Source organism: Sinocyclocheilus rhinocerous, unplaced genomic scaffold (genome assembly GCF_001515625.1).
Source record: "Sinocyclocheilus rhinocerous isolate Xijiao unplaced genomic scaffold, SAMN03320098_v1.1 scaffold1013, whole genome shotgun sequence".
Classification (NCBI taxonomy): domain Eukaryota; kingdom Metazoa; phylum Chordata; class Actinopteri; order Cypriniformes; family Cyprinidae; genus Sinocyclocheilus; species Sinocyclocheilus rhinocerous.
The window spans coordinates 739,605-757,945 of NW_015642049.1; the positions used below are offsets into that span (position 1 = coordinate 739,605).

Here is an 18,341-nt window from a genome sequence, read left to right on the forward strand (position 1 = left end):
ATCCTTGCTGAATAGAAAGTTTAAAAAAACATTGATGTTAAATAAATAAATAAATAAATATGCATTTTTATTAAATAGACTAAAGTAATGATATATCACATGCATACACTTTTTTTTAGATTCCACTGGGGAAAGAAAAACATCATCACATCATAAAATGGATGAGCAACTGACAATCAATAAAATAATCAATCCCTCCCTACACAACTCCGGATTGATCTCCATCACCCTCCCAGCTAAGTGTGATTAAGAAAGGTGCCACCAGGGGGCTGCAAACATTCAAGTTGAGTCAGACAGCAGTTCACGTTCCCCTGCCCTCATGGGTGTAAATCTGACACTATCAACACAGGTCAGAATGAATTTCACTTCAACCACAGCGAGTCCAGACCAGTGACGGATGTTCTTTTGGGAGCGACCCAAAAAAAATCTCGTCTCACTCTGACTATAGAAACATCCTGAAGGCAGAGCCAATATGAATGTGAGATGTACACAAGAGACCAAGTGACCCCTCATGGATGCCAAAAATGACATAACAGTGCTAATGAATGTCGTACCCATGTGTTTTGTGGAGTTAGTGAGTCCACAAGTCAGTGCTGTGGCCCAATATGACACTAAATCAACAGGAAGTATTCTTAAACAGGCAGGTTTTGCTGGACAGCTGCTCGTGTCAGTCATACATGTTAGTTTTGGCTAGATCATTATGCTTCTAAGCCTGGTTCTCCTTTTTTGGCCAGTTAAAAAGAGCTGTATATACTGATGAAATATTTTGCAAGCAACATGCAAACTGCAAGTATTTCATTATGTTACAGTAGATATTTTGCCAGTGCCATGATTTTTTTTTTTTAAAGCATGACCACAAATGAGAGCCCAACATACTTCCAGGCCATAGCCAAATATGTTCTAAATTAATTTTGCATATTTAAAATGCAAAAGAAAAATAATGAAGTCATCAAAAATACAAAACTTAAAGATACAACTAATAATAATAAATAATAATAATAATAATAAAATAAATGTAAACAGAGAATTTTATTTCTTCATATATAGCTTATATTTTTTTACAAAACCAGAAGTTAAGAGTAAATGTGCAATGTTCCTGTAGAAGAATCAACATCTTAACAGTTAAATTTGTGCTTTTATGTTTTATTAAAATATTAATAAATATATATTATAACATATTCGTATATTAATAAATATTAATACTATATTAATATAATTTCTAATTTAGTGATTTAATGGTCATACTGTGTAAAATAATTTAAAACTGTATTAAAAAAAATAGTTTTTGTTTTTAATTGTGATGACTGTGGAATAACAAGGATGTAGAATAACGTTTTTCAATGAGTTACAGAAAACACTTTTTTTTTTTTTAATGCAATTACTTTAAAAAAGCCAGATTAATCAATTATCAAAATAATCATTAGTTGCCAGCCAAACAACCAGGCTCAAAAATGAACCCCAAAAATTTCACTGAACACAATAGAAAACACCTTATATTAAAAAAAAAAAAAAGTAACCGCGGTTATTTCATGTAACCCTTGTAAAAAATCAGGCATATGTAGCTGTGGTTTTGAAAGGGGTTAAAATAAAAAAATAAAAAAATAAGAACCTAAAATGCATTCATAAATATTAGGAAAAAAAGTAAAAAGTGTGAAAATAAGGCCCTTTAAAAACATAATAAAGAATTTAAAGTAAAGAAATTTGACCTCTCAAGATAATAAAAGCCTGTTTACAATACCATTCCAGTTTGGGGTCGGTACGATTTTAGTATTTTAATACATTTCTTATTATCGGTGTTAAAAACAGTTACTGCTTATTTTTGTGGAAAACCACGATACTTTTTTTCAAGATTCTTTGATGAATACAAAGTTCATAAGAGCTTTTATTTAAAATCGAAATCTTTTGTAGAATTTTAAAAGCATTTACTGTCACTTTTGACTCCATTTGACTGCATCCATTCCTTGCTGAATAAAAGTATGAATTTATTTCAGTACAGTCCATCATTTGTGAGCTGATCGGATCTTAATGTAGGTGTTAAGAGTGCAGTAAACATGAGAAAAGAGCACACACCAACACCTGACCCGGGGGACAGTTTTCTTTTTTTATTGTGTTCGAGGGGATGTTACAGTGGTTGCTCATTTCTGCTGAGCTACAAAACGTTCAATGAGATCGCTTCATTACAAACTGACAAAGATATAACAGATTCACAACAGCATGTACCACAGAACTGGAAATGAGTGTGGGTCTCATATAAATGACATCATTTCTAATAATCTACAGCTTGTTTTTCTTTTTTTTAATCTTTTTTTTGTTTTCTTTGACTTCATACAGATAATGAATTAGGCTAAAATGCACCATAATATTTGGTTGACTTTAGGAATATTTTCCTTATTACATCACAAAATACATTTTTTATATCCCAAAGAAGCAAGACTTGCAAGTAGGCTTTTAAACAGAACTAAATCTACAGCTACAAAATTCTACTCCGGCAGCCTTTACACCTTGGCGGGTCCTGTCTGCGCTCCCAAAACACGGGGTAGAATCAGTATGACATATACACAGAAGTCCGTATTGTAAAGGCTATAAAGATTTGTTGCACGTTGTAAAGTTGCTTCTCCTGGATCTTTACACTCCTGCGGGTGATGGGAACTGGGGCGGCGCTGGAGAAGAGTGCAGGAAGGACGGGTGGACAAAGGGAAGCTGGGAAGAAAGGGGGTGGTGGATGGGAGGGCGAGCGGGCGCCGTCTATGTGGCGTATCTCTTGGTCCACTGTCGAGCTATCCTGTCATGCTCAGCTCTGTTGGTCAGGTACTGAGTAGCTATGCTTCCCACCAGAGGATCCGCTGAGAGACGAGGGGAAGGGGGAGAAAAAGAAGAACGGAAAGGAAAAAAGTGAGACATTCTTATACCCAGGAGTCAGCGAGAACACAGTATTCTGAAAGACGCTGCATGGGAAGGACACACATAGAGAGAGAGAGAGAGAGAGAGAGAGCAGTGGGAAGTGAGCCATCGTGGAGAGTAAATGAAAGAGCTGTGTGGGATTCATGTGCTGACTCAGCTGACACAACAATGTCAGAGATGTTTTCGAGACAAACATCGTGATGGCTTTACAAGATTCGGTCTGGTTTTCCTTGCTCATGACAAAACCTTCACTTCAAGCAACACAACAATGAAGACCTAAAATGAACCTGTCTAAAGTCTAAAGTTCAGTCATCAGCTTCAACATCATACATACATGAAAATGATCAATCTTTTCTGTATTCAATGAATTAATTTGATAAAATGTAGTGGCAGTGTTATTTTAGTATTTACTCATATTTTGATTTAGCCATTATTTTTATATTTTCAGCTTCCACTTTAATTCATTCAAGTTTTAATAATTGTATGTGCTTTTTTATTTTTATGTAGCTTTATTTCATTTTTGTTGTAGTTTTAGTCATTTTGGTCCTTCAATTTATACTTATTGTACTTCCGTTAGTTTTCATTTAAGTCTTTTGGAGTATTTTTCATGAAAGTTTTTCATCTAATATTTATATTTTATTTCATTTTTTTTCTATTAATGAAAATTATTTTAATAGTTTCAGTTCAAAATAGCAAGGCTGAATATAGGACATGTTTTTGGGATGAGATTCTTTAATCAAAATTATTTTCCTTTAATTTTAGGGTTAGGCAACAGTAAACTCTCTGCTGGCATAACTTTATTCCCCATGTATTTTCTATAACTTTGTTTCTGGTTTTGCCAATTTGAGGCTTTGCCAGCATGCAAATGAATACTGGCTGGTTGGTGTTATAATGCCACACCAGCTTCCTTGGCTATTTTCATGGTGAGTAACAAATTGAAATAGTATAAAAAAGTGATTTAAAATATATCACTCAGCAATATAATTTCTTAAACCAGCACAATTTAATAAAATACTGTACGTTAAAGAGATACTAGACTCTGTCTTTAAAAGCATATCGATGGATCTTCATTTAATATTAAGAACTTGTGTGTGATGTCCTTTTTATGATTTGACGCAATTGAATACTGGCAAAAGTTCTATGCAATCTGAAATTATTTCTTTATGTTTCTTCAGTCTGAGTTTCAGGAGTGTCCAGATCTGCTCCTGGAGGCCCACCTTCCTGCAGAGTTGAACCCTAACCATAATTCAACACACCTGAACTGGCTAATCAAGGTCTTTGGAAATATCCAGGTAGGTGTGTTGGAGCAGGTTGGAGCTGAACTCTGCAGGAAGGTGTCTCTCCAGGAGCAGGATCGGAAACCCCTGCCTTACGGCCTTCAGTCAAATAAATAAAGTAACAAAACCTCAAATGAACAGGAAAAAAATCACATCTAATCAAATCATTTCATTTTTATCTGGTGGGTGTAGTCTTTCAGATATGTCATGGCTGAGACCTTCTAGTGAACCTGAGTTATGCAATCAAGCATGAGGTGCAGTACAAAATTAGAGAGTGAACACTGCAAGAGAAGTTTTGCTATTACTGAATTGTAGATAAACAAGAAAAGGTGACCGATTTAATGTTTTGTTTTTCCCAATTTTCCAAAAGTTTTCCAATTTGCTAATCCCTTATTATGTCATTAGCTTCTTTGGTACTACAAGCTGTGACGTAAAGAATGCAGTCTACAATGTTCATAGGTTGTCCTATTGTGCATAGAAGGACCAGACTTCACCCCAGGGATAGTTCACCCAAAATGACAATTACGTCATCATTCCCTCATACTCATGATATTCCAAACCTGTCTAGAATCTGTGGAGCACAAAAGATGATGTTTTGAAAGTCAGTTGGGTCCAAACAACAACAGAGCCCATTTATTTTCATAAAAAATAAAATCACTCTAATAAAAAAAGATCACTGCAACTTTTATCTCACAATTCTGCCTTTTTTTTTCTTGCAACTGTGAGTTTATACAGTATCTCACAATTCGGACTTTTCTTCTCAGAATTGCAAGTTTATATCTAGCGATTGCGAGTTAACATTTCGCAATTCTAAGTTTATATCTCAGAGTTGTAAGAAAAATGTCAGAATTGTGAGATAAAGTCACAATTACCTTTTTATTTTTTATTTCATGGTGGAAACGGGCTTCCATACGGTAGTTCCTACATTCATACATTTAGAATAAATTTTAGTACGAAAGTTATTGGCGAATCATGATTTGTTCATGAAAATGTGTGTAAGAAAATCTGCGTACCAGCGTTTTCACAAACAATACATCACTAAAATGTATTCTAAATTTACGAATAAATGTAGGACCTACTGTATGGAAGTTAACTTTCACTATGTGAATGAGGCCCACTGAGTTTTACAGAAGAAAGTACGTTTTTGGAATGACATTAGGGTGAGTACATGATGACACAATTCTCATTTTTGGATGAACCTTCACTTTTTGGATGAAAATGCACATCTAATTAATGTCCTCTGATTTTACTAATAAAGCTAGTCTTAGGATTTGGGCCTGAGTTGCTGTACTCACCTGGATTGCAGTCTGTTAGCAGAGAACAGATGGAAAGCAGGACCTTCGAGATGGTCAGAGCTGGGCTCCAGTTATCCTTCAGGATGTCCAGGCAGATCACACCCTGACTGTTGATGTTGCAGTGATAGATCCTCGTACGGAACGTGACCTGCACAGGAGGAGGAAACCAAAACCATCACAAAACAAGTCTATCTAAAAAGGGATGATGTTAGCTTACCAGTCCAGAACCACGCTTTAATACTCTGGATGTGTTATAACAGGGCTTTTATTATAGACGGGGCTTTTGAGAGCTGGATCACTCTCATTAACGGCTCTCTCAGAAACCAGGGCTGAATCCTGAAAGCTATCGATCCGGTGAGAAGAGAAAGCCAAGCAAGCTTAACCTGACCCAGCTTCCCAACTGTGTGTCAGTAGCCCTTATCTAGAGTATTGACGACTTATGGCCCCGGCTTACAGGACCGGCGGGACACCACTGACTGCAGTATTGTGGGAGGGCCGAATCTGCCAGATAAGGGTCATGCATTAGTCTGCTCCCTTAGCACATAAAGAGCGCTTCTTGTTTGTTCACTGCGTCTCACTCTGCCCCCTGCAGCAGCTACTAAGACGTCCGTCACATGATGCAGGCAGCATAAACAGATTGACCAAAATAACCCTGCCCGCCTGGCACAATGCGGGTATTGTATGAACACGGTGGTCTTGGGAGTTCAAAAACACAGCCAGCATGACACGGGCAACCTGTGTGAGGCCTCACGGCCAACACTGGGAAACAAAACAAGAGAGAGTTCATGACATATGCCCCTATGGAGAGAAGTGAGAGAAAAACCTAGTGAGCTGCCTATATAGCATTTTAAGGCATCATAATGACACTAGCAATGCAAAGACTGTTCCTAAAGTTGGGAAGCTGTTCTTTAAGATGCCTTTTTTAGTCAAATGTAGGCAAACAATAAATAGAAATACATTGCACATCTGAAAATAAAAATACTGAAAGGATATTTTTTTATCCTAAACTAACATCATAAACAGGTAATTAAAAAATCTCACACACTACCATAGCTCCCACACACTATAAAAAATAATATTTACTGTTTTGGCCATGCCTTTGTCAAGCATTCCTGAGCCACATTTACACAGAATTATTAATCCAAGAAGAGAGCAAGTTGAGAGAAATGTAGAATGTAAACATAAATATTGAGAAATGTTCCTACTTTACCCAAAATTGTGTGCTGTGTATTTTTGGGTGAGTCTTAAGTTTCAAGTTTCACGTTTGAAGGCGGTTAAAATGTTAAACTTTGCCCAGAATTTTGGACTTTTGCAAGAAATTACAAATATAATATTAATTATAAAATAATTATATTTAATATTAATTTAAATGTATCATGTTTAACATAAAATTTGTTGTATATTTAATGCAACACAGACATACACTTAATAAGCATTAAAAATGAATTAAATATTAATATAAATATATTTTAATAAATAAAAAATATTTAAAACTATAAAATATATATATATGGAAATGCTTTTTCCTTTACATTTTTTAAAGATTTGTATACAGACAACGACATTGCCAAAATGATCCCTGTTCACATGGATATGCAAAGATGACAAAAACATTGTATTATGCATGCCAGGCCAGTAGTTGGCGATGTCACTTTCTAAAGAAACACTACGGGCACACGTAATATGCATGAGCATGACTTCACCGTTTTCACAAATTCGAGTTTTTGTAATTTACACAGAGACTATCACGGTATCGTTTTCAAAAACTTGCACTTTGGAAACCGTTTTTTTTTTTAAGGGGGGGTTGATTGCGATTTCACTTTTTTAACATTAGTTAGTGTGTAATGTTGCTGTTTGAGCATAAACAATATCTGCAAAGTTGCGACACTGAAAGTTCAATGCAAACGGAGATATCTTTTAAAATTCTGGCAGTTTAATGTCTACAAAAACGGCTCGTAGGGACTACAACGAGTTACTTCCCGGGTTTGTGACATCACAGAGCCGTGCTTGCACAGGTTCTGCGCGATCCTCTTCAATAATATCCTCTGCGTCTCAATCGGGTTCAAACTGATAAGCAATATAGACGACGCCATTGTTTACAATACAACCGGAGCACATGCCGCTGAGCTGTGGGGCGTGACGTTCAGACGCGCACTAGAGGTGGTTTAGCGAATCACAACATTTCTGAGGGAGGGGCTTCATAAAAGCAGGAAATGATCAGCACGATTATGGGAGAAGGGACAGAGCGGTGTAGAATAAAGGTAAATTTAAATAAAGGTTGTTTTTTTTAAACGTAGCATTAACACATGTTAGACTGCACCCCATAAACACAATCAAGCCTAGAAAAAAAAAACAGTCAACCACCCCTTTAAGTTTTCAAAACCCCCAAAACACAGCTGTCGTGTATGGCCAAAACAGTGTCATGTAAAGTAAACACTCCCTAAGTTCAGAGATAAATGACTGCAAAAGAACTTGTTGATAGTTGAACCCATTTGAATGTTAATCAAAACCATAATCAGATCTTTATTCAATTATCATCCTTTTATTAGGGAATGGCATCATTAGCTTAGCAACAAAGGCATCTCTGTAGGCAGTAGACAGCCAGGTAGTGTTTTAGAGTTTCTAAACACAGACAGACAGACAGACAGACAGAAAGAAAGAAAGAAAGAAAGAAAGAAAGAAAGAAAGAAAGAAAGACAAAATAAAAGAGAAATAGCTCTTTTTAAAGGCACATAATGACCCAACCAAACTGCTCTGTCAACAAACCAATGCATTAGAGCCTTTTACAGCTCGAGTTAATCGATACTCTTATTTCTAAATAGACTTTTAGGATGAAATGCCTGTCTCTCTCTTTTCCGCCCTGCTCCCAAACACAGACAGACTCATTCACAAAAGCACAGATTAGCAGACCACAAACCAAGCCTCACCGCTTAGTGAGCGAGAGAGGGCAATGACTTCACAGAGCACCAACCCAAACAAATGTAGGCGAGATCGGCCTCCAAGTTGCCTTGCATTTCATCTGGTGACAAAAGAATGAGGGGGTGCGGATCGCCGGCTCTGCCCGGCATCCACCGCAGAGGATGAATCCTGTTTATAATCAGTGGATTAGAGCTTTGCAGTGACTTGATCTGAACAAAGAGCCCCCTCCAGCCCATGAGCTTTATATAAACTTGTTGTTTACAGATGCCGCTGACGGCCGAGATGAGGGCCAGACTGAGGTGGAGAGCCACTAAGAGCGGGGCAAATTCCCAAACATGCTGAGGAAGGAGATTCGGATGCTAATTAATCCGAAATGCCATGGTTGACTCTTTCACCTTTATAGCTGGAGCTGTATAGTAAACCAGCTTCCCTAAACCACATCGCTGCCTGTCGGCATCTCGCTAATTGCTTTACACTGGAAATAGCCGGTGCTCGAAAGGAGTACGTTCAGCCATCCAGCACACAAATTAGAAAAACATAATCGTTCAGCTTCACATTATCCTTGAGACATTTTAACAGAGGTCAATACCTGTTCTGAATGATCTGTTACAGAGTGTCCTTGGTAGAGCTAATACATCTTAATTAAAGGCCACTGCTCTATTACCTAATAATAGCAAACTACACATCCACAGATGCGTTCAAAAGTCTACTTGTGAAAATACTTCTAAATACTTCTAATATTTCTAATAACAGCTTAATAGCTTTTTCCATTACAAATAATATAAGCAGCAATAATTCCAGTGAAAAGCTGAATTGAAACATTTGTTCTCCGCCTTGAACTTTAATGGAAGCAAGAACATCTTACCATCTGTATAAAAGATTAGTGACCAAGAAATAGTGCAGAATCTTAAATATTTTATATCATAACATTTTTTATTTTACATTTATAAATCCTAAAATTGTATTTCCTGAATAAAATTACATTTTAAAAATAAGGACTTTTAAACACACTGTATGTGTGATTTATTGTACTACTATGTATATTGTCTCATATACATTTATTATAATCTTATTTTAAATTCAGCTTTTATAACACGCATCAGCTTGTACTGTAAAAAAAAAGATTATTTTTGATGTTGATTAATGAAGCATGTTTTACATTAAAATACTATTTCAGTCTTTCTACTTTAAAATTTCACATTTAATTTAATGTGTTATTTGTACATGAGGTACCACTTTACAATAACTTTCAGATTATACAATGCTTAAATGATCATTTACTTTCATATGGCTTAGAAATGTCAAGGGACTTTGATTCATGATCTTCTATTCTCAAGAACAGCATCAAATAGCTGATACAGCTGTTTTAAGTTCTGCCCCACATTCAAGAACAGCTTTGATGTATTCAGTCTGAAATGCTTCCAAATACATTCCAATGCATTTGATTTTGCATTTAGATTGAGACCCTGTTGTGAAACATAATGAGCTGCCTATGCAGCTTCTAAAAGCATGATGATGCTGCCTTCTAAGACACCTGCTTCTGACCAAGTTCTAAGGCATTCGTAAGCATTTCATGTATCATTCACTTATAAAGTGCTATGTCAGTCAGGATTCTCCCTCAGAAGGCAGCAGCCTATATGAGCAGTAGAAAGCATGACTGCTCGCTAGGTTTTCAAACACAGCCTGAGTTTAGTTCCATCCTGGTACACTTGCCTGTAATTTTCAAGACTTTGATTAGAGTTGTAAGTAAGCAATGCATAAAGGCAGATCACTTGAAGCAGGATTAAGCATCCCCTGTTTTAATACCTCAAAAATAGTGAATAAAAAGGGAAGATGATTTTCCACACTGTACCTTTGGTGGCTTGAAGGGGTAATCGGAAGAGAAGGTGATATCGAGAAAGAACACGCCTCCCTCATAGACTGAACCTGGAGGACCCAGGATGGTGGATCTCCACTCGTAAATGTTGTCACCCTTGGGTCCCGCACTGAAAAACACACACATAAGACAAGGTGATTGAGCATCTTACACCCAGACTAAAATACTGGCCAACATCCGCCCATTTACAGAATACCAGCATTGGTTGATTAACAGAAGCATTGCAAACCAACATCCAAATATATCACAAACAATCTGTGTTTTTAAACTGTTTTCATTGAATTGAGAAAACAACGTTTTACCAGAATAAATACATTACTTTAGCAAATAAATAAAATGTTTGATTTGGTTTGATTTGAGCTTACATTTCAGCACAAAATGATTATGGATAAAATTAAATAAATAAAAATAAAATCAGATTTTTTTTATTAATTGTTATTAATTAGTAAATTCTGCTCCATCTGAAAGCACGTGGTGATGATTTCCTGCTGATTACAGAACCGGCTTTTTTAACAAAATGCGTATGACAATCGCATTCGATTAATCATGCAGCCCTAATCACAATGCATATAGTATACAGGACAAACATGTTATTAACAGACTTCTCTTCCATGCATGACACCACCACACACTTTTTAAAGCAGCACTGAGGTGGCATGAATATATTTACACATGATCACAATCACAGGACACAATGTAACACTTTCAAGTTGATCATTATTGCGCACAGACAAGAAAACAAGACATGCATTAATTAACAATGATAAATAAAGGGTGACTTTGATGTGGCACTGAACAATATTAATAAAATAAAATAAAAGGATAAATTAAAAAAAAAGTAACAGGTTACTAAACCTTCTTATACAATTTTCATTGTCAACCTACACTACTGGTCAAAAATTTTGAATAATTAAGACTTTTAATATTTTTGAAATAATAACTTTTCTATATTTTCAAATGTAATTTATTACTGTAATGCAAAGCTGAATTTTCAGCAGCCATTACTCTAGTCTTTAGTGTCACATGATCCTTCAGAAATCATTCTAATATGCTTGCTATTTTAGACTGTAATAATATTTCACAATATTACTGTTTTACTTTTTTGATCAAATAAATGCAGCCTTTGCGTAAAAAAAATCTATATAATTAATAGTAAATATATACAATTATTCCAAACGTTTGACCGGTAGTGTATGTTAGTACAACAGAATCTTTACACTGAAAATGCATCTGAACTAAACTGAAAATGGATCTGATTATGTAGGACCCAAAGAGCAAGCTAAATATCTGCAACACAGGTCGCAGAGAATGAGAGTCAGAGGACAGATTGAGATAACAGGGACAAGCACACAAACATGGCTAATGGAGGAAAAATAAAGGCCCACTCCTGTGATTCTGGTCTGGTGTAGAAGCGCGAGAGACCAGCCTCTAATGGAGGAGACAGGTGAATGTAGCAGACGCAGCCATAAGCAGGCACTTATCGTCGGCATCTATTGCTCAATTAGCATGTGATGAAACGCTCATATCTGCCAGCAAGTCACCAGCCTACACACTGGATATCCACTCGCGCTTTACAGCAATAGAGGAAAACTGCAAACTCAACTCGGCATAAAGTAGAGGGCCAAGAATAGGTAAAGCGGGAAGATAATAGGAGCGGACAGCGTGTAGAGTAACAGAACAATTCATTGCCGCCACGTAGCTTACTTAATTCTTTGAGCCTGATAAATTATCCGGGACTATTGGGCTGCCTCTCGCCCAGCAGCAAGGGTGGAAAAATGCATTGAATACAGTAGAGAGCAATAAATGACAGATTTAGCAAGAGCAACCTGCTACATAGATCATTTAACAGCACAGCAACACGCGGGCTTGTCTTTGGCCATCGCTTATCGCCATAAAATCAACACATGACATTTAGAGAGGCTTTAGCTCACGTCAAAGTAAATCATATAACTGTAGCTTACAAGGGGAAGAATGAGGGAGAAATAGAAAAATCTTTTTAACGCCTCTGAACATCAATCTGACAGGCCTTCGGTAGGGTGTTTTTGGTAACGCAAGGTGAGCTTCATGCCAGCGTAACACTTTGCCCCAGCTCTGTCAGGGGTTCTCAGCATTACCGCACAGCAACTAAACTCATACAAAAGGAAGTGTGCAACCTCATCATAAGGATGTAAAAAAACTACTTCATTTCATAATCGACTAGTCAACCAAATGTCTTAGAGAAACCCTGTTTAATTAGGCTGGTTTTAAGTCAATTCAAAACACCTTCGTTCATCTTCGGAACACAAATTATGATATATTTGATGAAATCCGAGAGCTTTCTGACCCTGCATAGACAGCAATGCAACTGAAATGTTCCCAGGCCCAGAAACGTAGTAAGGACATTGTTAAAATAGTCCATATGACATCAGTGGTTCAACAGTAATTTTATGAAGCTATGAGAATTATTTTTGTGCCCAAAGAAAACTAAAATAACAACTTTATTCAACAATTCTTCCTTTTCATGTCAGCGTCTGCCGCCATTCACAAGAGCACCACGACGTATGCGTGTGCATTCCTCTGCTCGTAAACAAGGCGCAGCGCATGCGGATTCTACGTCAGCAGCATTCTACATCATTTTTGGCTGAACTATCCCTTTAAACGAAAGCAAACAGCTGAGAAAGAAAACATGTAACAGCATATTGGATCCGGGCAGTTCTTAAAGTGACAGCAGTCTAATATTCCTGCTGTCTATCAGTCATGTTAATAAAACAACAAAAGAGATAAAATCTCTCACTGCTCTTGACTAAATCACTTCTGTAACTTTAATAAGAACAAATATATATTTAATTTACACAGAGAAGAATATGTAGTGTTTTTATACATTTGATGACTTTATATAATGCATGTAGCACTTCTTATTTGTTCTACTGTAGTTTTTTTTGTCCTATTGCTTGTAATTATTTTCTAGTTTCTGCAGCAGAAGAGACTACCAATGTTTTGAACAGTAGTGTATATATTTAATTTTCATAATTTTTTTTATTGTTGTTAAAATGATGAATCAATTAAATGAAGCATTGAAACAAACTTCTTAATGCGTTATAAGGTATCGGTGGTCATTTTAAGTCACTTTCCAACACAGCCTCATACACAAGTGTAAAACTCATAAATACTAATACATTTTGCGTTTGGCTAATCTGCAATATGCAAATAGTCAGACATGCATGACAAACCAAATCTTGTGAAAAGACTGCTGTTGCCACATCTGTCAATTCACTCGCATGTGTTTACAGCTGATCATGACCTCTTCAATACGGTGGATGCACAGACGCATCACAGTAATGAGCAGCCGCTGCTAATGTGGCTCTATGTATTACCATCCATGCTAAAGTGTCTGCCTGCCCTCTTGTTGCTGGACTGTGAAGATTTGAAGCAATTATGTTGACGTTGAAGAGCCACTCGTAACAGATTTAGCAAACTCAGGAACATAACCGTGGCAAATGATTGAAAAAAGCCTCTGTTAATAGCCGAAAAAGTCCTTTAGACTCTAATGAACTCTTGGCAATCAAGTGGACAATCGCATTTGTTGAGACCAAGGCCGACACATGCTTCTCGGAAACACACAATCACATGGTTTCCAGCAAATACAAGAGATTCATACAAGGACGGGAAGATAAAAGGATCAGATCTACAAAGAAATAATACAAAGTAAAAGAAACTCATAGGCTAACTTCACAATTCAGCAGAATATATTGTCAGTCCCATTTTAGCTAAAATATGCTAAATATGGTTATGTTTAGTTATTATTGAGCATGACAACCGCATTGTGAACAGTAATGGAATTGAACTTTAGTAAACCTTTGCTGCAATGAAAACATTTTCGTTTACTGAAATAAACCAGTGTAACTGGGGAAAAAACAAAATTAAACAAATATATTTTCATGAATAATTAAAATTAATAAAGCAACAAATAAATCTTGATACATGGTATATTATAAAATATAAACTAAATAACCTGAAACCAGATTTAACAAAAAAATAAATAAATAAAAGTAAAAAAAATGCAATAAATAAAACAAAAGGAAACTAACAATGACAGAGTGAAAAATACTTTTGCAAGAGAATGCAAAAGCATTACATTTTTATTTGTCCTCCCTTTTTTTTTTGGTTCATCATGTCCCTTTATGGGCCACCATAGAATTGCACCCAGACCAGAATTTTATACTTTTGACCTTTATATTAGTTTTTTTTTATTATTACCATGTCCCCATAGGGGCTCTGTACAATTCCTCTGGAAATTTCCCTCTTCAACAGATTTTCACTTTCACATTTTTGTAGTGGTTTTGGGGAAACCTAAAGCAGGTACGGGGAGGACCGCCTATGATAACAACCACATTTATGATGCAATTACAACTGTGTCAATGTTATATACCCTGTGTCGATGTTATATAATCCGGAAAAGTATGTTAGCGGTGAATTTCAGGCAGTAATCCTGCTGAAAAACAGGGGCGACCTCCATAATCCAACTGCCCTATGGTAGGCAGCTCTGCCACCGCTGCGATGGGCTCTGGGCTTGGGTATTGTGTAATCCAGCGCTCCCTTGAGGCGCACACACACTATAATCACCTCAAATGTGTTTGCAGTTCGCCCACTTCCTGTAGCACACATTTCTCTCTGCAGAGACCGCTTTAATGACCAAGCAAGGACTTGTTATCCTTTAACGCTTCAGAGCAAACTCCAACCATTTAACAAAACAAGCTTCCGTTCAGATTCTTATACACTCTCTTGAAAGGAGCAAGCCTTTATGATATTAAGCTACCGCTGTGGCTGGAGAAGCGAAGCCTGCCGGCTCACCAATCTATCTGCTTGTCTGTGAAGAGCTCCGGGTGTAACAGACTACACAGAAGATAGTCCTGAGAAACTAATTAAGTTAACCTCAGTGCAAACATATACCATTTATCAATCTCCATCCGTCATTTTAGATAACCCAGAAAGATGTCGAGGGCAAGCAAAGCACTGGAGAATGGGGTGTGTGTGTATATATATATACAGTGGGTACGGAAAGTATTCAGACCCCCTTAAATTTTTCACTCTTTGTTATATTGCAGCCATTTGCTAAAATCATTTAAGTTAATTTTTTTTCCTCATTAATGTACACACAGCACCCCATATTGACAGACAGACACAGAATTGTTGACATCTTTGCAGATTTATTAAAAAAGAAAAACTGAAAAATGCTCAGTATTTAGTAGAAGCACCCATTTGATCTAATACAGCCATGAGTCTTTGGGAAAGATGCAACAAGTTTTTCACACCTGGAATTGGGGATCCTCTGCCATTCCTCCTTGCAGATCCTCTCCAGTTCTACACACACTTTTTTTAACAAAAATTTTAATAATTGCAAAAGGTGTTTCCATTCACACAGAATGCGTGCTTGAGTTTAAAAACACAAGATGCAGGCTATGAAATAACGCAAGGCCTAGAGATGCGTTTTTTGAAATTGAATTTCTTTAGACAAAGTGTAACAAGTAAAAGATGTGTTTAGCAAAATTGTATGGATAAGCAGTGTGATGGAATGCAGAAACACGTTCTGTGAGAACAGCCCCTTATAGTCTTTTACCAATATACTACTGCTTTACAATATTTAAGTTTTTATCCAGTTTTTTTTTTCCATAACATGACTGTCAAAACTCAATATCTAAAACAGAACATTGTCACTTGTGCTACGAAAACAGAGAGAGAGAAAGAAAATCAGTATCAGGAAAAACACCGTTTTACATCAAGTGTTGATATATAGACAGCAAGCTGGTGATGGACATATCGAGGGGCTTACCTTCTTTTTTAGGTTTTGTTTACCTCACAGCTGTGAACCATGATTTGCTACTTGCTATTGTGAGTTAGAGGCAGGTATTATTAAGGGAAGAGACTTTCTTATTCTAGGACAAAATTATTATTTTATTAGATGCCCACAGATATTTTTTTACACCTACAAGTGCAAGATGAGTCATCCATATTAGGGCTGCACAATTAATCGAATTTCTAATCGCGATTCCAATTATGGATGCCACAATTACGTAATCGTTCAAAGTCCACTTATGTTATTCGGCGTGCTTAAAATGCGTTTTTTTCTTTCTACGTTATCTTAAGGGTTTTTCCCATTGTTTTAGTTTTAGTATAACATTATAATACCATTCATATTTTTACTTTTTTATAATTTAAAGAAGAAACCAATCCGATGTATATTTGACATTTGAGGCTTAATACTATAGAAAAGCACTAACGGTTTTTCAGTTAGAGTGTTTTCAGCTTGTTTATTTTCATATAAAAATACGGCATGCAGTTGCATCAAACAATGGTATAAACATCATTCAATGTAAATTGTGATAATCGTAATTAATAATCGCAATTACAATTTCAAGGGAATAATCGACAATTATGATTTTTGTCATAATCGTGCAAGCCCTAATCCATACTTTAGTTCTTCAAAAGGTTAACTTAGCAATGTTTACAAGTACACTAGCATATACACTACCAAGTTTAGGGTCATTAAAACATTTTTTAAATAAGTCTAGCTGTACTTTTATTTTGCAAGGAAGCAATAAATTGATCAAAAGTGACAGTAAAGACATTTGCAATGTTACCAAAGATTTCCATTTCAAATAAATGCTGTTCTATTAAATGTTTCCTGAAAAAGAGTTTTTACAAAAATATTAAGCAGTACAACTGTTTTCTACATTGCACTAAATCAGCATAATAGAATGATTTCTGAAGGATCACGAGACACTGAACACTGGAAAAAAAAAAAAGAGAGAGTTTATTGGAGCACGTTTTACAAGAAAATATTATTTTAGTTTTTATACTTCAAAATTTCATGTTTAATTCAGTGCGCTACTTGCCATTTCTTTGTAATTGTTTGTAAAAAAATTCTAGTGATTTCTGAATGAAAATTGTTTCTACACCATTTTTTTCACTGAAGACTAGAGTAATGGCTGCTGAATATTCAGCTTTGCAACCACAGAAGTAAATTAACTTATCTACTTTAATATATTTTAAAATGTATTTGAAATTGTAATAATAATAATATACAATATTACTGTTTTTACTGTATTTTTAAACAAATATATGCAGCCTTGCTGAGCATAAGAGTCTTCAAGAGCATTTTTTTTTAAATCTTGCCGACCACAAACTTTTGAACAGAAGTTTAGAACTCCTCAAAGCTAACATACATGGACTAAAAGCCACAAAATACCAATTTTGATTTCATGAGACCAAATTTTCAATGACAAGCATAAAAATATTGAGGCCTTGTTCCAAATAATGTACTTGAATACAGTTTCATTTCACATCCTGTTCTTATTCATGGTGTTATAAACACGGACCTCTTTGGGGGATAAGTGCTTGTTCCTATGCTAATTCACTGCTGAGGAATTGTGTGGGATGTTTGTTAAAGCTTTTGCTTTCCTCTGGAGCTATATGAAGGGATACTGTGAGGAACAGACTACTGACATTTTTCTTTTTTCAATCTCAGTCGCATTTGCATATATTCAAATTTGCCAGGTGAAAATGCAATGCACCACGATGGACATCAGTGAAGCCAAACCTTATTGGTTCTTGTGTGGCAAATCCGAATATGCATGAATGCAAATGAGATTTGTATGGAAGCCAGTTTCTGCCATGGAATGAATGAATGAATGAATGAATGAATGAATGGCAATTGTGACACAGTTCTTAGTTTATATGAGTCTTTTTTCCTCACAGTTCTGAGTTTACATCTCACAATTCAAACTTTTTTCTTGCATTCAGAATTCCAAGATGTAAACACAGAATTGCGAGATATAAACTTGCAATTTTAGTAAAAAAAATAAAATAAATAAATCAAAACTGTGAAAACTGTTATAATTACCTTTTTTACTTTTTAATTTGTGGCGGAAACAAAAAGTCAGAATTGTGAGATGTAAACTCGGAATTACGGGAAAGTAAGAATTTCAAGTTTATATCTCAAAATTCAGACTTTTTCTTGCAATTTTCTTTTTTTTCAACTGCGATATGTAAACTCAGAATTATGAGAAAGCCAGAATTCTGAGTTTATATCTTGCA

General features: G+C 35.9%; 1 protein-coding gene across 1 annotated transcript in view; it reads right to left on the bottom strand.

Annotated features, from left to right (window-relative positions):
* Window positions 1-2,081: 2,081 nt before the first annotated feature.
* LOC107755379 (ubiquitin-conjugating enzyme E2 E3) overlaps window positions 2,082-18,341 on the bottom strand; it is a 43,924-nt gene continuing 27,664 nt past the window's right edge. Inside the window, exons 4-6 of the mRNA XM_016572160.1 lie at window positions 10,245-10,377; window positions 5,474-5,621; window positions 2,082-2,843 (exon numbers count right to left, since the gene is read on the bottom strand). Of these exons, the coding sequence (XP_016427646.1) occupies window positions 2,746-2,843; window positions 5,474-5,621; window positions 10,245-10,377 (379 nt within the window). The 3' untranslated portion in view covers window positions 2,082-2,745. The remainder of the gene's footprint in view (window positions 2,844-5,473; window positions 5,622-10,244; window positions 10,378-18,341) is intronic.